This window comes from Puma concolor, chromosome B2 (assembly GCF_028749965.1).
Source record: "Puma concolor isolate L17-30 chromosome B2, mPumCon1.1.hap2, whole genome shotgun sequence".
NCBI classification, from domain to species: domain Eukaryota; kingdom Metazoa; phylum Chordata; class Mammalia; order Carnivora; family Felidae; genus Puma; species Puma concolor.
The window spans coordinates 124,688,993-124,712,309 of NC_141671.1; the positions used below are offsets into that span (position 1 = coordinate 124,688,993).

At 39.7% G+C, this 23,317-nt stretch overlaps 1 protein-coding gene across 4 annotated transcripts in view; it reads left to right on the forward strand.

Annotated features, from left to right (window-relative positions):
• Positions 1–23,317, forward strand: part of PDE7B (phosphodiesterase 7B) — a 591,837-nt gene that overhangs the window by 431,421 nt on the left and 137,099 nt on the right. The window contains exon 1 of one of the 4 annotated variants that reach the window (XM_086707939.1): positions 13,230–13,829. The exons of the other annotated variants lie outside the window; for them this stretch is intronic. Within the exon in view, the coding sequence (XP_086564065.1) occupies positions 13,592–13,829 (238 nt within the window). The 5' untranslated portion in view covers positions 13,230–13,591. Of the gene's footprint in view, positions 1–13,229; positions 13,830–23,317 lie in introns of those variants that run through there. 4 annotated transcript variants of the gene reach the window in all.

Consider the following 23,317-nt stretch of genomic DNA (forward strand, 5'->3'; position numbering starts at 1 on the left):
AAAGGGCCCAGTGCCGATAACCTCTAGGGTCTTAGATTACCCTTTAAGATCATTATTAGTGTAAACCTGGACTTTTTTTTTCTTTTCTCTGTAGTTTTTTTTTTTTTTTCATCTTTGTCTTCTTTTTCTCCTATCTCCTTGACTAGTCCACACTAAATATATACACTCTATTTTTCCTAACTTTTACCTCTTCTATCTTTTTGCCTTCATATATCACTTTCTGGTTGTACTGATGGCCCCAGGGCTAAAGGGGTTACTGGTGCCAGCTCCATAGAGAAGAGAGCAGATCATTTGAAGGAAATGACAATAGCTGCCTCCTATGGAGTACCTACTTTGTGCCTGGCCTTGTTCTATACACTTTCCATAAATATTTGCATTTAACCCTCTCAATTGGCCCAAAAACTCAGTCTAAGTTTTCCAACATCCTGGTTCTACTGGTGAGTGGGGCTGTTTTGGTTGATTTGCTTCTGAAAACTGTATCTTTAAAGGTTCTAAAGGAAACCCCCCAAGAAATGGCAACTTGAAGAAAGTGGATGTAAGTGGCACATTTGACGAATAGGTTAGAGACAAGAAAGATACAACAACTGAGGATCTCCCAAGTGAAATCTCAAGTGCTTTTGTATAACCAATCTCTTTTATTTGCATGTTAGTTTTCTTGGGGGAAAATGTGACTTTACCAACCTTGTTAATGGGGGAAAAGTCCTAACCCTTCAGTAATTTCAAGAAAACCAGTATATGGTTTAGGTCAAAAAGAGTACTTGATTTTGCAACACCAGTATCCCTTCTGAGGTTTTTCAAAAATGCTGTGGCCATCCCACACAGAACTCTCTTCATGTTTTTGCCACAAAAACAATAGTGCTATTTCAGCACTCACTGTAATCGAGACCACTTTACGAGGTGCTCTCAGGAAGCTATCAGAGAAATAAATGCCTGTGCTCCTATGATCTAATATCATAAAAATGAAATACAAAATTTACATGCAAAATGGACATAGAGGCAAATGCTAAATAAAACAAGGCATTAATTATAATGTGTCTAATATGTGTTGAGAGTCATAGAATAATTTGATTTAATTGGATTTAGTCAAAGATTTGGAGTATTTACAGGTTTCTCAAATAAGCAAATGAATTTGTTCATTATTAGTAGTACAGGAAAAGGGGAATACCAAAATAGTTGAGCATCCTGAAGGTTAAAATGATTTGCCCAGGGTTTGTACTTTCTTTTCCTTAGGAATATTTCTCAAGAGCCAAGACCTTCTGTCACTTTGCAATACCTTTATAAAAGAAGGTGCTATGTAAAGATGATGTGAAATTTATAGGTTCACACTTCCCTGATGGAAGAACTATGGGTATAAATGACTAAATAACCAAAGTTACTATGGGGAAGTAAAGCCAAAGAAAGGAACTGAGGCAGAAAACAGAAGATGCCTGGTCTACTGGAAACATGGTTGTCCTCAGCTTCATCTCTGATCTAGGACCCCAGGACAGAAATCAGCTGGGCCAGATCTGAATTTCCCACATGTATTGTCATCTGTGCAAAAGGTGACCCAAGTTATTTCTTTAACACTCGGAAACACTTAAGGCTCTTTCCCCCCTCTTTTCTGGCCAAGCTGTCTAGAAAACACAGATGCGTCGGGCATCTGTGATGAAATTGTAAGCAGCCTTGCTAAATGGCTCCCAAAGGACAGTATCTCTCCAATGTCTTGGGTAAATCTAGTGGACATCATTCACCAGTTCCACATCATCATTCTCTGGTTCTTCAGACTGGGGAGTTTAGGTCCAGGACAACAGAATTGCTGCTGAAATTATGTTTAAATAATATAGAAACTACTCTGATGATCTTTTATCACAATTCCCAAATAGTTCCAGTGCATAGCAATGGCAATCACAAGTTATGGTATGGGTAAATGAAGTCACCCTTCATAAGAAATAGAGTTATTTTAGCAGTGTAGAGTCTCATTTGAAGAAACCACCCCATTATTGGAGGGACGTTCGTCCAAAGCTTTAAAAATGTCCATGTGCACCATGTTCTTTCTTGCTGGTCATACTGAGAAAGCAAGACTTTCTTCAGCACTTCCTGGGTGAAGGTGTGGCCAAGATCTAATGCCCAACCTGATATTGACAGGCATGACTTCATGGCAGTAAATATGGCTTGAGGAACAGGAGACGTAATCCTGCCATGAAGAACAGCTATAAAAATAGGTGCCGAGATGTCAAAATTATTCTTTCTTTTCTTCTGACTTTCTTCATTTAACTGTTTATTATGATATAGCCAGATACAGTTATAATCTATGAATCAAGCAGAGTACCTACTGCTTTATACAATACCTTAGCCACACAGAGAGTGTTAAGAGGGAATGCTCTAGAATCAGCCTGCTGTGGTTCAAATCACCTTCTAAACCTTGATCGCATCTGAATCTTGAGAAAATTACTTTCATGGTGGGGGGGGGGGTGTCCTAATGGTGCCTACCTCATCTGGGTTCTCATAAGGATAAAATAAGGCGTTTCATACTAAATGTTGAGTGCCATGACCAGCTACATAAACACTCAACAGAAATGCTTTGCTCAGGTCTATGGGAATCCAGGGCTTAAGGTGCTTGATAATGCTTCATTATTGGTAAAATTAGAAAATGATCTGCTATGGATTGAATGTGTCCTGCCAAAATTCTTGTGTGAAAACCCTAATTCCAATATGTTGGTATTAGGAGATGGGGCCTGTGGGAGGTAAACACATCATGAGAGTAGAACTCTCATGAGTGAGATTAGTGCCCTTATTAGAAAAGACTCAAGAGAGTCAACCTCTCTCTACCATATGAAGGTATAGCAAGATGGCATCCCCAGGATGAGGACCCTCACCAGAACTTGACCATGATTTTAGACTTCCAGGCTCTGGAACCATGAGAAATAAATCTGCATTGTTTAAGCCACCCAGTCTATGGTCTTTTACTACAGCAGGCAAGGCTTACTAAGCCATGATCTAATTGAAATGCTTAATTTGTTTCTAAAGTCCCTTACAACTCTAATATTGCATGATTTGTATTTCTTTGCTCTCTTAGAGTAAGAACCTTTCCTAAGCTACCAATTTGCTACGTACATGATATCAACTCACATGAGAAAAGTAATGAGAATATTCTTGAAATTTTTAAATTGTTACATCAAGACTTTAAAAAATTATATCAGCAAATAAAAAATAATCAACAACAAAAAAACCATCCATGTTTCCCTGGCTAAATACAAACTCTATATAATATAGTTCATAAGTGTTTTAGGTCTTAAATAAATTTCTAGCCATTGTCCTCATTGTCAAGATATGGAAAAAAATGTGCTGGAAATAGTTGGTTGCCATCATTATTAATAATAAATACAAATTGAGAACTGTTGAGACCACATTTATATTACAGCACTATAATTCACTGTGCTTTACAGTTATACGTCTATCTTTCTCCATTAAACTTGTAATTTAAGTATAGAGTCCATGTTTTTCTATATCCATCACTTGACATGGGGCACTCAATAAATTGAGAACTACTCAGTGCATGCAGGTTGAATGAATTAATGGGTAAATGAAGGAAAAATCACTAAGATTTTATGTTGCAAAGTATGAAATAATGCTCCCATCTGTCTAAATTGGAAGACAAGACAGAGCATCAGATGCAAATAGTGATACAAATGACATTAACTTACAGATCAATAAAATGGGTTGTTTAAAAAGAAGAGGGAATTTGAAGTGGAACACAAATATTTCATAAAGAAAATGGGACTTTTTCTGAATCTGATGAATGCAAAAATCTTTCCCAACAAAGTAAGCAACAATATATTAGTTTTATAAGGCTTTTGCAACAAATTACCACAAACTTAGTGGCTTAAAACAACACGTTTATTATCCTATAGTTTGGGAGATGAGAAGTTTGAAATGGGTCTCACAGGGCCAAAATTAAGGTACACACAGGTCTTCAGTCCTTTCTGGAAGCTTTAAGAGGGAATCTGGTTTTTGCCTTTTCTATCTTTTAGAAGTTGCCCTCATACTTGGCTGGAGGGCTCCTTTCTGCCTTCGAAGCCAGTGAATCTGACATCTCACCACTCTGACCCTGAACCTCCTTGCTTCCCTAGTCCACAAGTGAGGACTCGTGATTTCATTGGACCCATGTGATAATCCAGAAGTGTTTACTTATTTTAATGCTGGGTCATTAGCAACCTTAATTGCATCAGGTACCTTCATTCCCTTTTGCCATGTAACCTAATATATTCATAGGTTCTAGCGATTAGAATGTAGACATCTTTGGGAGGCCAATATTCTGCCTACCATACAAAATATGACAGGACATCTGGCATGTATGGACAACAATGTAATTTTCATAGAAATTTTGTGTGTCAAGTGTAAGTACAGTGAGTTTACAGAACTAATTAAGTGGGAACCTTTTTTGAAGACATTAAATGCTCAACAGAAGGATTTGGACTACATGTATAAGTAATAATTCTCTTTGTGTCAGATTAAAATTGGTATTTTCATCACTTTTTATTTATTACATATTTGAAAATGACGTGATCATAAAGTATGTCCTATTCAGAATGCCACAACTATTAAAGATAAATAAGACTTTACTGAAGGGTTTTTTTTAACAATTAATGAGAGATTTGAAAAACATTTTACCTTTTTATTTGAGAGAGAGAGAGAATGTGCAAGCAGGGGAAAAGGGCAGTGGGTGGAGACAGAGACAGAGAGACAGAGAGAGAGGGAGAAAATCTCAAGCAGACTCCACACTCAGTGTGGAACCCGACACAGGGCTCAATCCCCCAACCCTGGGACCATGACCTGAGCCTAAGTCAAGAGTCAGAGGCTCAAGTGACTAAGCCACTCAGGCACCCCAAAAAACACATTTTACTAGTAGCTCAAATCAATTGATTCCTTAAAGTTTGAAAGCAGAAAAGTAATAACAGCATTAAAAAGGCATTTTTTAAAAGGTGATTCTGAAATTGACCACTTATACCCTAATCAAGATACACAGACGTAAGAGTAGTAAGGTATGTGAACATATGCAAGTCAAAGGCAGGTGTATTTTACTTTACACTTAAATAGGCAACAGAACATTAACATCAAAAGCAAGATGGATCAAAGAACAAAAAAATACAGGATGTCTCATTGTCAGGCTGCCAAATGGATTCAGGAATGGTGGTCACTGAAAAAAGAGAGTAAGAGGACTCAGAGGTTCAGATGAGAAAATAGGGTAGGACCATATGACATAGACAAAGGTTATGCCAATCATTTTGGATAATTTATGGAATAGAAGAAGCAAAATTTAATTAGCATTTGAATGTGGGGTGGAAAAGAAAGTTACCAAAAGAAACTCGTAAAGAATCTTTTCATGACGAAGACCTTATACATACATCAATGTTGTCAAATATTCTAGTGTGCTAGGCTCTTTCCTTGATAATGGTGCTGTTCTTCTTCTTCTAGAAACATTATATATCAAAAAGGGGGCTGGGGGGAGTCACTCAGGATGCCTGTACTGTTCTACACAGGGAATGCGTTGTACAATGGTTTATATGCTACCTGTTAAGTGGTCTCACCTTACCTTGACTCTCCTTCCATCACAGAGGAAAACAGGGTCTAAAATTATCAAAATTAATGACCATGATATATTTTAGTTTTAATCTAATATCGTCCAGCTTTCTCTTCCCTGTATTTTAGTTACCCTGGGAACAACAGGAAATATAGGTGTTAGTAATCACAGGGAAACAGCCTTAGAAAGAACCAGGAAAGACAATGGGAAAAAATATACCAAACTGTGTTTCCAATTACCAGCAGATGCTTCCACTTATTATAAGTGTTCTTATTTAGTTAAATATACAAATTTTTTTAACTGTACAAATTTTTAATTGCATAAATTGTGGTAGTGTTCTAGCCTCGTGCTCTTGATTACCCTTGTCTCCCATTCGATTTCACATGCCTCTTGCTTCTGGCATCACTTTCCCACACATACTATCCCTGGAGCTGCATAAATTCTAGGCAATACCTGATAAAGAGTGCAGCCTGTTGCGGAGTTTATCTTATTTATCTCTTGTGTTTTGTTTTGTGTTTCACTGTGGCTGTGACATTACAGTATGTTTCTCTGAGTCAGCAGCACCATTGGCTCCTGGCTATAGCTCCATGAATGCCTACTTATTTTTTTTTCCATTTTTGCTTAGCGGGAATCATCTGGCCACCATTCACTCATGCCTGGAATATCACAGTGGGAAAGATTACCAAGCTTCATCCAAAGACCACTTTATAAAGACCTCTGATAAATCAAATGAAGGAGCAGGTCTTGGTGAGAGTATCCTTAATGATGGAGATTCAAGACTCAGAGCCTTGCCTGTATTCTGATTGTTCTAAACATAGCAACAGGACCACAACGAAATGCTGGAAAGAAGAGGGAATGGCAAAATTGGCCTAAGCAAATTTTTTTTTCATGTTTGGTCAGAAAAGATTTTCAAAAATAGCCACTTGGTTTTGAAGTTAAGACTCCATCACATATATTATTCATCACAGTAATTTATATTGGACATTCAACCATATTTTTAAAGTTAATTCACAGGGGAAAAGAAATGAATGAATGAAACAAAATTTAAAAACCACGTAGTCGTTCAATGTCATGAATGTTGCTGGACACAGCCCTGCTCTTACACCGTGGTTCTGGTTGCTTATTTCCAATTGAGACTATCTGACCTGCGCCGGTATTAATTGATTGTTTTCAAGAATCCTACTATGTGTATCTGTAAAGATTAGGATGTTAGCTGCATTTTCTTTCATAAATACCTAATATGGGAGAGGCAGAAAGTATCTGTTACATGGTAACCCTCTAGCCTTGCTACTGAGTGTGGTCAGCAGTAGCCTTGTCATCCCCAGGAAGTTTGCAAAGTCTCAAGGCCCCACCCAGACCTGCCTGATCAGACTCTGCATGTAATAGGGTCTCCAGGTGATTTATATGTGCATTTACATTTGAGAAGCATTGCTTTGGAATAGCATCCGAGAGACACCTTCAGGTATAGATATTTTATGTAACTCATAATCACCAGAAGGTAATAAGTGATAGATGAAAAAATAAAGAATACTTTGAAGAGGCAGTAGGATTATACTCCTACACGTGTAGCAGTTGAAATTTCCTTCTTTGAAATTGACTTTGAACTCCATAAACATAAACATAATGAATGCCAAGGGAACAAATAGGTCTTGTTAGAAGATTATGTGTTTTGCCATCTTATAACTTTCCTTTTATGTTGTTTCCTTTTATGTTATGTAATATTGATAATCTCTCTATATCTTATTAGTGGTCTAGGGTTTTTGTTTTTTTTTTCATTATTATACTAAGAGGGGAAAAAACCTCACCCAAGCATTCCTCAGCATTTCCTTGTGGATGTCTAGATAATCTCCCCTCCAGCCTCCTTGAGATCTACTCAGCCTGGCCTAATTCTTGAGAGTTTCCAAAATTCAAACATCCCACCAGCAAAAAAAAAAAAAAAAAAAAAGTAGAAACATATTTCAGATTTTGCTTAGGCTACTTTTTAAACATTATATTTAGTTTTACCCACGATACTTCTTTTAAAAACACATTAAATGAAGACCAGCAAGGAGTAATGAAAATTATAAAAATGCTGGAGGCATACACCCTCAAGCAAAAAATTTGAGGCCCACATAAGTTAGTCTAGGGAAATGAGACCGGTGGAAGGCCTAAACACACATGTTCACAACCACAGCATATGACACAGAGCCGTACAGCTCATGAAGATCAAACATACCATTAGTCATCGCGGGCTAAAATTGGAATTCCCAATCAAAGGAATCTATACAGTACTAACCAGAGCACTAAATAATAATGATGGTGCAAATCATGCAAGCTGACATCCTAGGTGTGAGTCACGAGCCGTTCTCACAACTCCAAAGGGCAGTTATAATAAATATTTATCCCATTGAAACACTTTTTTTAACTCATATTCTCTCCTTTATCTACTCTCATTCACCTGTCAACGTCAAAACATTTTACCTACTTTACCCCACTTTTGTACCATTAAATCCGTCACCACCTCTCCCAGTACTCTAATACCCCTGCCTTTGATTTCCTCTGCTCCTGCATCCTCTTGGGGAACACAAATTTCCAAAGTAGGACCTACTTCAAGGGTTGGGGGATTGACTTTTTCAGCTTTCTAATAGACCCCAGGAAAACATAGCCAAAATCTGAGTTTAGGTAAATTGTCAATTATGACTTCTTATAGTTTAGAAATAATCCTTTAAAACATTTGTAGCTCATTATGGGTTTAAATTAACTCAGAGGTTACTCTTCTTTTATTTTTACAAGATCCCAATGTGATGGGTAATGTGGTTATTGCCATCATACCCATTTATGGAGATGTCACTAAGTTTGAGGCAAAGTTCAGTGGTGAGCTGAGATCGAAACATACTTTTTGTAACCCTAAGTAGTCTCAGAGAACTGCTTTGGAGATTTCGTTGTTGTAGCTATTTCTTCAGAAGCTGGCACACCTGAATATGAAATTATAAAAAGTTTACTCCACTTACAATCTTCTACAATCGGAAATAAGTTCTGAAATCCTAGAAAGGTTTCAGCCAGAGGATGCCTTGTCACACAGTAAAGCATCAAATGTTTGGTAATGGAGAGAATAACGGGGTGGGGGGGGTTGTTTGTTTGTTTCAGGTTTGTGTTTTGTTTTTGTTTTTACTATGCAACTGTGTCAATGTATGGTTTTTCAACAGCAGGGAGGAGGAGCAAAGTGGCGAAAATCAAGTCTTCCTGCCATTTTATTCTCAACCCCTGTGTTATTGGACTCGTTTGTCGTGGGTTAAGTGTCAGAGACAGTAGGCTTAGCATTAGTTAAGATGTCTGAGAGCCAAGATAGATATCTCATGCTAGTTCCAGTTAAAACCCTGGTTTTTCTCTTTAAATGTGCAAAGCAAAGAAATGGAAGAAGCGGTAACTCAAAATGAAAACCAGAACCTGAGGTGGGGAAGCCAGGCAGGTCGCTGGTCCCTGAAAAGGGTTGTGCAAAAGGTTCTCCCTTCTGCTTGAGCTTTCACTGTTAATACACATTTGCAGAGTGAATAAGGGAAGACTTGACCGTAGTTTAAATACTTGTGAAATCAAGCTGTGAATCTACTTTTCCTACCTCGTCTTTCCTCATTTTGCACTGTCCACTCTCCTCCCTTTCCATGAGACGGTAGAGATGCGTGCTCCCTGATGTGCTCCTTATCTGCAGACCAAGTCCCTTCCCCTATTTGTTGGCATCATTCCTTGAGATTAGTTAAGGTCAAAGTTATTACATTTCTCTTTCTTTCGAAGGACACTGTAAATTGTTTGAGCTTCTTCTACTTAGACAACATTAAACAAAGTTGAAAGACCTGTTTTTCCTTCCTTGCTCATTTTGAATTTCATTTGAATTGCATTTGTGAAACCAGGGTGGTCGTGTGTGTGTGTGTGTGTGTGTGTGTGTGTGTGTGTGTGTGTTTACACATTTGTATTTAAACTGATGGAGAGGAAAGGCCAGGACAAAATTAATAAACTCCCTCAACAGTTTGAAATTTTTCTTTAAAGATAGAAGCAGAATGGGGGTTAATAAGCGTATGAAGCATTACCAAACTATCCGTGAGTGAGATTTCAATTCAAATGAAGTTTTGTGAGAATCTATAGATAGATTCCAAATTATAAAAATTGAAATAAATACATATTTCCAAGTTTCCATTTAAAAATTCATTTCTGAAAATAATTAGAAATATTTAATATTATTAATATTTTCTTTTTAAAATCACATATAATACTTACCTGCTTAATGACTAGAACACCCACAAGTCTGTAAGAGTTTAACATAGCCCCCAGAACGATAGAAATTCTTCAAAATAATCCAGGTTCTAAATCATTAGGTCTTTGAATCTTTGTTCTTGGCTATATCTGTTAGTACTGTGGTTACCAATTCTTTCCTTTATGGCTGCAAACACATAGCAAAGCATTTTTGGTAGAATTAGGTATCCATTGGAACGAGGATTTTTTGACTTGGTTAGTTCTCATTACATTTCTTTTGCACAAGAAAAGAACTACCCTATTTTCCTTTTAATGGAAGGTTAGGTTGGCTCACAATGCCTGAATTAAAAATGAGGTTATTTTGAAACTTTAAAATGTCCTATATGTAGCACATTAACTGCAGATATTAAGATTTGTAAGAATCCTCACAAGTCACATAGATGAGACCTCTTTTCTCCATGACTCCTCTGGGTACAGAACCTCATCACCAGCCCCTTGACCCCATCCCCAGTGATCCAAACTTCTGGCTGCAGGTACAAACTCAAGGTGAATGATGCCCACGGAGGAAACTTAAAATCATAGGTTTACAGGCATGCTCTTCCAACGCAACTATCTGAAGGACAAAAAACATCACAGCCTATGAAATGTAACAAAACCACCTGTTAAAGAATATGTGTGGCATAATAATTTTAGTCTGAGTACTAGCATCTTGTCAGTTTATCCCAACCTCTTGAGCCTGTAGTTGAGCCAAAAATCTCCTGAGCCAAGCTTTCCCGCAAGATTTCCTGTACTTCCTGTTTCTATGTGAGACAGAAATACCATGAGAATGACCTTTCTTGTGGTATTTTTGCACTTCTACCCTGGGATGAAGATAATCCCATATTGGGGAGAATTTTTTTTTTAATTCTGCAAACTTTTCAATTTTCAAATCTTCAAACAAAGTAGACTCCTTCTTGGGAAGGAAAATTTGAGATGCTGCTTGCTTGGCCCTAACTCATCTCCACTAGGAAGTATTCATGTTCAATGATCCAACATTTTGTAACTTCTCTAAGATATTTTTTACAAGGAAACAATTTGTTACAAGGAAACAATACAGAGAACACAGTGGAAATTTATATGCTTGGATTTTTAAAAATGTCATTCTGAAAGAAATGTTCCACGAAAAGTTGTATTCTTAATGCATTAGTGTATGTGACATATTATATCATATATTTGTTTTCTTTGTTCTTAACCCCTTTGTTCCAAGGGTCAGGATATCCTGATGCTAAGTACTATTGCAAAATAACTGAACAAAAATAAAAATAGTCAAACACTTAGGAAACTCTTCAGTTGTTATGTCAAGGAAGTTTGTGACTGAGGAGTGAGTTTAAGACATTATTCAGGAAATATGCTCATAGAGTGCAACGGCCTACATGTGCTTTTTTAAATAAAATCATTTCAAATCTAGAGAGCTTTGATGCCTAGGTGTGATACAAGCATAAGATCTGGAAGGGCTGTCAAACATGATGGAAGCATCACACTGATTCTTAAGTCCCTTTACCTCTTAACAAAGAGGGAAGTTAGGGGCTTCTGGGTGGCTGAGTCATTTGAGCATCTGACTCTTGATTTCGGCTCAGGTCATGATCTCACAGTTCGTGAGTTCGAGCCCTGAGTCTGGCTCTGCACAGTGTCAGCATGGAGCCTGCTTGGAATTCTCTCTCCCTCTCTTTCTGGCCCTGCCCCACTCATGTGCTCGCTCGCTCTCTCTCTCTCTCTCTCAAAATAAATAAATAAACTTTATTTTTTAAAAAAAGGCTCATCTTTCTCATAAGTGGAACACTGATTTTTCCCAAATTGGGCTAAGTGAATATGTAGTTGTTATAGGAAGAGCTGTCTGATTAATATTTCAATAATGAAATTCACAAGCAGCAGTGTCTTCAACGTCTTTTATTGTTATTTTATACCCTCAAAGATGTTGATGCTTCCTCACCTAGTAGGAAAGAAAGTAGGTTTACCAGTGTATTTTTCCATCCAGAAAAAGAGAAAAGCCATTTAACTCAGTGTGGGAAACTAAACTTATTAACCCTAGATTTAGAGGAATAATAACAACAACAAAATTACAGTAGCCTTTGCTGGTTTCACATTGTAAAAAATGACGTGAGGGCAATGAAAATAAAACACACCTTGCAACGGTCTTTTTCCTTTCCCCGAAGTCTCCTCTTCTCTCCCCTGAAGAAACATCAAATGACCGTGTGATAAACATGCCCCGCAAGGAATGTAGAACAGGAGCAACAGATTGTACATCAGCAAAACAAAATGCCAAGCAAAATAAAGCCCTTTGCAATGGCAGAGATGTGAAGAGGAGAAAACGATGGGCTTGTTGCAATGGCCGCCAAGAAAACAAGAGCTAGCCACGTGAATGTTCAACTTCAAATTGTTCCTACAAACCCAATTTGCTGACAAAAGTGCCCAACACAATACCACCCCACTTTCATTTATGTCTGGGGCTTTTCACATAAGCTACAGGGGGCACCCCCTTCTGTTGTGTGGTTCTGACTTGCAGGGCTGGCTTCTCCACCTGAGCCGTGGGACCCGGCTTGCGCCTGGCCCAGGACTGTCCTCAGCTGAACCCCTCACAGGTGGGGGCACAGCAGTTAGCGACCCAAATATCAAGTCCACAGCGCTCTGTCTCTGGAAAGTGGATCTTCAACACTCTCTCCTTTCTTTCCAGTGCCACGTACGCCACCCCCACCCCCCCCCCATGAATAGCCTTTAAAATGATTACAGTTTTCTTTGCGAGGGGGTTTTAACAAGCCCAGGGTACCTATCCAGACTACGCAACCCCACTGCACGATCGCGTGAGGATCTTGGTGCTTCCCTAATTCACTTCTTTCAGAGTTAGCTTTGGGATGTGATTCAATGTTATTTCCCTTCCAGCTGAAGGGCGGCTGAGGTTACGAAGGGATTTGACCAATAGGCCAAAACCCAGTTAGGTTTGCTGAAAACCCAGTGACAGCGAGGGGGAGGGGTGTGGGGGAGGGGAGTGTGTGAACTGTGGGGTGAGGATCCATCCCAGAGCCTTCTGCCTAACCCCATCCCAGTGCAGACGCGGGGGACAGACAAGGTGGCCCCCCGCCAGACCTTCCAGAGAGCAGCAGCTGCAAATCGGTTCTGCCAGTGCTCAACTTCCCGTTTTCCGAGAGCTCCTTGGGACTTGCGGGGCTAGAGCCAGGGAAGCTTCTAGGCTTCCTGCACCACGGAGGAGGGGGGGGGGGGAGGGGGGCGCACTCTTCACCTGACACCTTCAGATAACCGACCGGCCTCTGGAGGAGCCCTCGGAGAAGCTGGCAAAGGGGGAGCCCCGCTTCTTGGCCTGGAGACAAGCCACTTGACAAACTTTGACAAGCACCAGAGGAGAACGGGGAACAAATGAATCCGAAGAGGACAGGCAAACGCTAGAGCCTCGATGGCTTTCCCCCCAGCAGCCGTCCCAGCGGCGGCCTGGGATTAATTAAGCGCGGTGCCGCCAGTGCCCGGGAGAGCTGGGTGGGGGGGAAAGTGCGCTCGTCTCCAAGGAGCGAGCGCGGTGGCACTTCTCACCGGCGAGAAACCTGGGCAAGTGAGTCGCCGCGTCGTCAGTGTTTGCGAGCGCCTGAGCGACAGGGAGGCTGTGCCAGGCTGGAGGAGGCTTGCCTTTCCGGAGCTGGAGGAGATTTCCCGGGGCTTCGCCTTCCCCTGCCTGGGAAGACTCTCCCGTCTGGCGGCGGCGGCCGCCGCGGCGGCCCCGGCAGCAGCGGCCCCAGCTGCTCCGCGGGGGGACGGGGCAGAATGCCTGTCCTCGAGCGCTACTTCCACTCGGCAGAGCTGGGCAGGAGGTGGACGGCCCCAGAAGGTGTGCTGCCCTCCTCCGCGGGCGGCCGGCCGGGGTGCCAGCAGGGGCCGCTGCCCTGGGACTTGCCCGAGATGATCAGGATGGTAAAGCTGGTCTGGAAATCCAAAAGTGAGCTGCAGGCGACCAAACAGAGAGGCGTTCTGGAGAACGAAGATGCTCTCCACAGCTTCGCAGGTAAATTGTGAGGTGCGAGAGGTAACAGGGCCAAGTCCGATTGCTTTGGGTCCCTGCCGTGCAGAGCCCGAGCCAGAAAAACGGGAGAAGGAAGGAAGACCACTTGCAGCACGGGGTTCGAGGGCTGTGATTAATGAATGTTTGCTCCATCGTAGGAAGGCATCTTTAAAATTAAGAAGAATGTGGTAGGAGGAGCATTAACAGACGGGGGATCCAGTAACCTGGGCTCTGGGCTCCGCTCACACTTGCTTGCCCTTAAACAAGTGAAATTTCCTGAACTTCAGTCCCCCCAAAAGAAGGTGGAGGTGGAATTAGATGTTCTTTACTGGCGATCCTGCCCCTGCAATTCCTTATTGGCAAGTCAGAATTCTCTCCCAGACGATATTCTTCCTGGGCTGCTTTTTGTAACGCTTTTTATAAAGTAAAATACGTTTCCCGATCTTTAACTATGGAGCTACGGGCATGTATCGTGTTCCCAAGACTGAGTGGTCTGGAAGCTTTGCATGTCCTGGGAAAGTTGGCAAACTTCCTTGCCTCGATTTCCCCTTTGGAGGTGATGATCAATAATACAGATTCCCCCATTGATACCAGGAAAAATCAACTCCCTCACAAATGTGGAAATGATGACTCATAGGGACTTTGTCATGTTATAAGAATGTGCTGTGTTTAGGACAGTTGTGGAGAACCTTTCTGACAGCCGGCACCACAACCACCAGGACAGCTAGGATCCCTGCGAAGGATCCCAACAGGCTCTGATAAAACCGTAAACTAAGAAACCGTAACTGGTCGCAGGGTGCTCTCTTCCTTTGGGGAATGTGTTGGTAGCTATTTGGAAAGTGGTGGTTCACTTTAGAAGAACAAATACGAGCGTGTGTTTATGCATTTGAAGTCTTGGCTAGCCCTATGCAACGGAATCCTGACATACCGTTGGTGGTGAGAGGTAGGAGCCTAGATGGGAAAGATAGACCAAAAATTACCTCTCTTCCTACATGGAAAGGGACTAAGAAGTCAAAATGCAGCTAATCTGATTTTTAACAATTTATGTAGAAACTTTTGTAAGTTGCCTAGTGATCTAAAAAGAATATCATTACAAAATAATGTTCTGGACCAAAAAAAAAAAAAAAAGACTTGAAAGGAAGGGGAAAAATAGTGTTGGTCTCTAGTAAACATGAGTACTTAGGGATGAGAAGAAAACCAGTGAGACTGAGGTTTATGTGGCAAATTGGAGATGAATGCCCAGGGAAACGGGTCTTGGTCAGAAGAAATGAGGTAATGCCAAAGCCATCCGTATTTCATGGGAGTCGTACAAGACAGATGGAAAAACCCACCTGGACAGACAACTTCACTGTGACACTTCAACTGTTACCACTCTTGGTTTGTTTCAGTAAATTAAGTGATTAAAATTCATATTTCAAATTGCGCTTTTGATAAAGTTACCTAATTCAACAGCCGTTAGCGCGTGTTGGGGATAGGTTTATGTTGTTATTTGTACTATAGGTGAGTGGGGGGGTTAATTCTTGAAAAAAGCAGTACTACAGACAGAAAATAGAACTTCTGTGACTCTTTCTCACTTAAAAGGAACATTTTTCAGGACGTTGCAAAGCTGACTAGTGGAGTCTTAATTTATCCCTGGACCACTGCCTCACTCGCAGTGGAATCTCTCAGCAGCCACTTTGGCTCCCGGACAGGCTGTTCCCTGGTCTGCTCTCCCCTTTGTCCTGTTTGCAGGATACCTTCTCCAAGGAGGTCTGCCTCTTCTTCTTCTTCCCTCCCTGCCCTGGCATTCTCAAGGAGATGAGGGGCTCTCCCTTCCTGTCATGGGCATGAGAACTTGTCATCCACGTATGCAGCCTGAGCCATGTGGTGCGGCCCCAGAGACAAGTTGCTTCACTTTCCAAATTGTCTCCTACTTCCTCCCGTCCTGTCCCTGATGCTGAAGCTCCTCCCCGAATCAGGTGTTCTGTGCCATTCTACCCAGAACAGCGTGACAGTGAGGGTCTCAGGAACGCTTGAAGAATAGTTCCAAAAATCTGGCGTGTTTCCATTTTTAGAAAGACAGGGTTTAGGCTGTATTCAGTTAGTGTACAGGTTTTATGGTAGAAAGCTTGTCAAAAAAACACCAAGACGTATAATGATCTCTCTGTCTCTCACTTTGATCTCTTTCTCTCTCAACCTCGTTCTCTCTCTCTCATCTGACCCTTGCCTCAGAACTCTCACACAATTCATATTTTGACAGTGCTAACAACTTCCTGTTCCTCAAAATGTGTCAAGTGGTGCCCTATCTCTGAGCTTTGCCTAGTGCTTGGAATGTCTTTCTTTGACTTAGCCAACTAAAAATGCTTTAATTCAGGGGCGCCTGCGTGGCTCAGTCGGTTAAGCATCTGACTCTTGATCTTACAGTTTGTGGGATCCAACCCCATATCAGGCTCTGAGCTGACACAGAACCTGCTTGAGATTCTCTCTCTCCCTCTCTCTCTGTCTCTGTCTCTCTCTCTCTCAAAATAAATAAATAAATAAATAAATAAATAAATAAATAAATAAAATTTTTAAAAAATAAAAATAAAAATAAATAAAACAGGGCACCAGGGTGGCTCAGATGGTTAAGCATCGGATTTCAGCTCAGGTCATGATCTCACAGTTCGTGGGGTTGAGCCCCACATTGGGCTCTGTGCTGACAGCTCAGAGCCTGGAACTGCTTTGGATTCTGTGTCTCCCTCTCTCTCTGACCCTCCCCCACTCATTCTCTCTCTCTCTCTCTCTCTCTCTCTCTCAACAATAAATTTTTTAAAAAAGATTAAAAAAATTTTTAGTAAAATAAAATAAATGAATAAATAAATAAATAAATTTTAATTCAAACCACAAAGTCCACTTGAAGCATCCCTTTCTTTGTAAGGGCTTTCCTGCTCTCCACCCCCATGCCTGGGCATCTTCCCCCACAGTCGTTTGTTTCCTCCTCTCTGCTATCTGTACCTGTATAGATGTTACATTTGTATCACACAATATATTTGCCATGCTATAACCACACACAAGAAAACTGAAAGCTAAAACATTCTATGTATATTTTCACTGCTTGTGGTAACTGATACATAGGTTTACATTAAAAACCATGAAATTGCAGAAGTTCCAAATAGAACCAATAGTCTTCAAGACTTTAGAGGTGGATATCACTGTTTTTTAGTAAGTTGAATATAACCTTAAAGCCTCCAACTCTTCTTTTCTTTAGGGAGGAGCATCCTTATTTTCATTCATACATCTCACACAAGACTGGGACTTGGTTTCTCACAACTATAATGGAAAAGTGTTCTGAGATTTTGCTTAGGTAATAAAGGCAGACAGCAAAAGAATTTGTGGGAAAATAAATGCATAAATATGTATTCATGAGAAGCTTTAAGATGAGCTTCACTAAATTGTGAGTGATGGACGACAGACCGGAACAGTGTCTCCTGAAGGGAGCAAGGACGTGCGAGAGAGGAGGTTACATGTATGAACATCTTCCTTCCAGCTTCAGATGGGCGTTGGCTGGAGACTAACAGTGACTGTCATAGCGATAGGCTGGAGGAGGGAATGGGGGATGACAGGAAGAAGTGAGGCTCGTCATCTTCACATGTTGTGCATCTGGGCTTTGGTGGAGGCACTGTTTGCTCTGGAGAGAGCTCTGGAAGTGATCAGCATGCCCAAAGTTGGAGCACCAACTCAGTTCATTGGATCATATCCAACTGTTTAATTTTCTTAATACTCACATTGTTTTCCCTTTATGAAACAAAGGATGGTCTAATTATCTAGTTAATCCAAAGAGGTGAAGAGTGGATTAGAGACTAAACAACTTGTCTGGGGTCACATACTGACCCTGTGTTAGAACCAGAACAGGATCTCCATCACCCAGCTGTAGTCCACAAAACTGACACAAGTCAGGCACACGCTAGGTTATTTGAAGTTAACTAAGACATTGTTTTATTGATTATATGTAGAGGTACAAACATAGGAACTCATGATATAATACAAATCTTGGTCAAACCAGAAAAATTATATTACCATGCAAAATAAGCCAGACAATTGTGCCTTTACATTTTTCTACTATTTTGAGGGCTTTAGTTTTAGATCCAAGCTTCAAGTGCTGGGAAGGCCCAGGGGAAGATTCCCCATCTATCATCAAAAAAAAAAAAAAAAAAAAAAGTAAGCCTTAAAGCATGGTGGTGGTAGCATGCCCAGGAGGGGGTTCTGGGGAGGGAGAAGAAGGGCAGGAAATAAATAAGCAGTTTCTCAAATGCAGTAAGTGCAAGTATTAGTCTAATTGTGATTCTCGGCAGCAACCTAAAGCTAGACATCTCCTAACAGAGCTTGTTCTCAGTTGAATAAATAATTTTATTTTGGAATTCAACCAAATAACTACAAATTCTATAGCCACAGAACTTACCTTTCTTTTGGTGTCTCTGGTCTAAATTTTACATTATTTACTTATTTATTAAGCTTGTGCTCATTTCAATAGCCTTTGGTATCAGAAAAATATAAAAATACCTAACTCCCTAAATATATATATATATATTTTTTTTTCCCCATGCCATTGTAACTTTCTCAGCCTTTCCAGGAGAATAAAATATCAGAAATTTGGGGCGCCTGGGTGGCGCAGTCGGTTAAGCATCCGACTTCAGCCAGGTCACGATCTCGCGGTTCGTGAGTTCGAGCCCCGCGTCAGGCTCTGGGCTGATGGCTCGGAGCCTGGAGCCTGTTTCCGATTCTGTGTCTCCCTCTCTCTCTGCCCCTCCCCCGTTCATGCTCTGTCTCTCTCTGTCCCAAAAATAAATAAAAAATGTTGAAAAAAAATTAAAAAAAAAAAAATATATCAGAAATTTGCTTTATACTTCGCTCTAAAAATTAAACCACCTCAGAGGGAAAAAATCTCCAAAAGAATTCTTTGATTCCAGAAGTCTACAATTCAAATTGACATTCAAAGTACTATTTTAAAGTACCTCAAGTATCAAGCATAATATAAATATATTGAAGATTGAAACATTCTTATGATTATAAGTCAAGGAGCATTTATTGGATGTTTAATGTATGCCAGGGACTGTGCTAAACTCCAGGGACTCAGGGAAGAATCAAATACTTATCAAGAGAAGAACAATTATAAATTGGTGAACGGGAGTTCTATCTACAGCATCTATGTGAAAACAAGCATTCATTGGTTTAAACCTTTCTGTCAACTCCAAGTATTGGCAATAAAAGTGGTGAAATTCAAAACCATTTGTTAAAATTCAAACACATTTTCAATCACTCATCAGTATTAATGATCTCATTCAAAGCAGGACAAATTGCTTTGATCAAAGAATCAATGAGTCTTAACAGTAGATAACTTGACATTAATTCATAACATTTTTCTAAAACAACTACTTGTGCATTAGTTTGCACTCAATCTGTACCTAAACTGGGTAATAATTGTTGACACTTGAATCTGGTTTTTTTTTTTAATTTATTTTAGAGAAAGAGTGTGTGAGTGGGAGAGAGAGGAGTAGAGGGAGAGAAAGAGAATCTCAAGTAGGCTCCACGCTAAGTGCAGAGCCCAGTGTAGGGCTCCATTCCACGACCCTGGGAACATGACCTGAGCCAAAATCAAGAGTTGAATGCTTGGCCGACTGAGCAACCCAGGCACCCCTAATCTGTTCTTAAATCAAAATTGAGCAAATCAGATGCTTTGAGATCTTTGCAAAATTGAGCAAAAACTGGAAGACAGCGTTTTATTTTCACTAAATCTTGTCCTTCACATGACTTCCTTATTTTTATAAATGACATGACCTCTGCAGAAACCCTTTTTCAAAACTGCTCTAACTGCCCAGTTACAGTTGGTTCTAAGTCCATAATACAAATTAGTAGTAACAGAGTATTGGTGCAGTGCTGAGATTTTCAAATTTTTAAGTCTTACCTCTCTCACTCAAATTGTGTGAACCTGGGCAAATTATTTCACCTCTCTGTGCCTCAGTTGCCTCTTCTATAAAAAGGGAATAATGATAGCACCTTCACAAAAGGTGAAGACTAAATGAGATAATACCAAAAAAAAAAAAAAAAGCCTAGAAAAGAGCCTAAGCCCTACTACATTCTCAGTAGATGTTAACTATTATAATTATTGGTATTATTGCTATTTTCTCAACAATACCTCATGCTCATCACCTGCTTTCTATTTAGTTCCATGGCCCTTGGCCAAACTTCATGTTTTCTTTATCATCTTGCAGTAGCTCCTAACTCTAGTACTCTCTCTACCCTTTTTTTTTTTTTTTGATGTTTTATTTATTTTTGAGAGAGAGGGAGAGAGAAAACGTGAGTGGGGAACGGCTCTGCTTTGAGATCAGACTGTGATCAGATCAGACAGCCCATTGCAGGACTCAAACTGATGAACTGCAAGATCATGACCTGAGCCAAAGTTGGACGCTTAACTGACTGAGGCACCAACATGCCGTTCTCTACCCCTCTTCTTTCTACTGTGTGATTTAGATCAGTAACATCAAAAGAAAAATCAGAATATGTCTTGCCCTTCTTCAGAATCCTTCAGTGATACTCTATTGTCTGCAGAGAAAATCCGAATACTTTTATCCTGCATTTAAAGCTCTCCATAGTCTGGAACTAGCTCACTTTTCCCATCTTATTTGTCATTATTGCCCCATAAGCACTTGCATTCGACTCAGACAGGACAAGCATGCCACAGCTACATCCTGGCTTTCTGTTCATTGTTGACTTCCCTCCATGCCCCCAACTTTTGCCATTCCTTAAGACCCCACTCATATACCATTCCCTGCACAAAGCCTTCCTGAGGTTACTGAAGGAGTGTGTGTCTTTCTCTTTTGAAGTCTCACAGAACTTTCTCTGTATTTCTTTCACAAACAAATCACTTTGTCATAATTAATGTACATTTTCTTCCTTCCCTCCTGGCTTCTCAGCTTTTTGACAATCTGAAGAACATTCTATTTTCTTTGTGTTCTTCCTAACATCTTTCACACATTAGCCACTCAATACACTTCGATAAGTAAAAAAAAGGAAATTATCAGAAGGAACAAAATAGCTTACAATTTGCCATTAAATGCATGAATGAACATTTTTTTCTAGGCAAAGATTACTCAAGAAATATGAATTTAGTTATTCCTTTTAATGGAATCATTTTTAAGTTTATATTCTGGTAGAGGATCAGGATTAGTCATTATAGCTTTTAAAATAAAAGAAAAGAATACATGACAGTGGATTCCCCAACTATTAAAAAGGTATAAACTATGTACAAAACTAATATGAGACAGTTCTATATTCATATAGGGAAGTTGCAGTGCACTGATAATTATAAAATTTTAGAGCAAATACATATAAATTGTGAATGCTTTTATATACTTTAAAAATAATTACTCTGTTCAGGCATTTTGGAACATTTTATATCAACTAAAGTTTGAAAAGTTGCTTTTTTTACAGATAACAGTCTGTATATTCCTCAACGTAATTTCAAAAATAGAATGCGGAAGGTGTGTGTTTACCCAGTCCTACAAATGAGCTTTTGAGGGGTTGGAGCTGAATGGAGGATGTTATTCCCACGTCCTCTGCTCTTTGCCTGGAAACAGTTTTTTTTTTCCTTCTCTTTCTTTCTTTCTTTCTTTCTTTCTTTCTTTCATTCTTTCTTTCTTCTTTCTTTTTTTTTTTTTTAAACAAGTCTGGTTAACTGAACAGCAGAGCATTGACTTTTGCATCTTACTAATTTCTAAAAGGAAAACATTAGAAGCTTTATTGTAAAAAGACCAAAATCTCCAAGTTATTTTTTTCACTCACAGAAGCAATGTAAAGAAGAGTGTGGTCTTTTCTACTACCTGATTTTTCTCACTCTTCAATTAGCAATACACCTCATAGTATGTGGTAGGTATATATCACCCTATCAAAAAGAGGAAGCAGAACACAAAGTACTTGTGATTTAATACAGTGCCCTAGCCTAGATCTGTATACAGTGTAGACATCATTATTTCTTTTTCTATTTTTTCCCTGTCTTTCCATAAATTTCTCTTTAGAATTGACTTCAATCTCTAAAATGCTAAGAGACCACCCAAGAGGTGAGCTTTGTATCCTTCCGTTTGCCTTAAATTCCTTGAACTACAACATTATGAGAGAGTCTTTCTTCAGAATACTTCTTCTCACCTAAAAAATCTGCTTGGCATGATATGTTATAGATTATAAACCACGCCCCTGTCCTGAGCATTTTGTTATTCCCTCAGCTTTCACACATGTGCTGAGGGAAGACTAAAAAAGAGCCTTTAGGTCATGGTCCTTATCATTAGTAACAAGATAAAACTTAGTGTAGGCCTTGTGTGCAATTGGAAGGCAGAGTCGACAAGACAAAGCAAGGTTTAGTTGTGTGTGGCCTTAAAAGTGAGTCCAAGGGGCCAGGCTGATTACAGAAAAATAAAATCCCTAGAGAGAAAGGGACAAATTTTTCAAAAGAGATTGAGTAGCAGTTGCATGTACTTGATAGTAGAAATCAAAAGGTGGAAAACCAGAAAATTGTAAAATAAAATCAAGGTCAATAGAGAGATCAAACAAAAATAAATGTAAGTAAATGTAATGTAATGAGAAATGTAATAAATGTGCTAAAATAAATGTAAATCTTTAGTTAAAGCATTCATAAGGAAAATTAAACAACAAAGGGCATTGAGACACATTTAGTGCAATAATTAGAACATCCTCAGATTTTCCTTTCTTCTAGAATTAAAGCCAAAGCACAAGACTCTTTTCTTACTTATTTCTCATCTCTTTTGGATGGCACCCAAATATCTCACACAAATATAGATAACCTTGATGACAACTTCTGGAAACTGAAAGAGATATTTGTTTAGAGGATCTGTGTCAAAAATTCATTGAAAAAAGTTGATAGCTTTTGTTGAAAAAAAAAGTTAGAAAGAGACAAGTAAGGAGACAACCGTGGAGTACCAAGAAGAAGGAAGTGAAGTGAGATCACTACAAAGAAACTGGATCCAAGTAGAAGAAGTGTAAACAAAAACATATAGAAATGAAAACAGTCACTGTTGAAGACAACTGTAGCAGAGATCTCAAATGTCCACACTGAAATGTGCAATAAAATACAGCCTGTTTCTCTTCAACTAATCAAATCTTCCTCTTTAGCCCCTTGAATGGGATAAAAAAATTTCTATTTGCTCATTATCATGGTGGAGGTCAATCTTTTCCAGACTAAATTACTTCTTTTGGATAAATACTTCCCCTGCCCCTTGCTTTTCTGCAAGGTGGTTCTGGGTGATCGTGTGCCTTGGGCCCACGCACACCTATCTGAATGTGCCTACTGCACAAAATGCAAAATGCATGTTTATCTGACCACTGGGTTCTGTCTTTGACTCTCTTCCCCATAATTCTTCAGGGTGTCAGGAGTAGATGGCCTTACTTTGTGCCATATTCTCCTTCCCCAGAGAGAGCCTCTAGTGTGGAAGTGACAAGAAACCATATCTGCCCACCTAACTCTC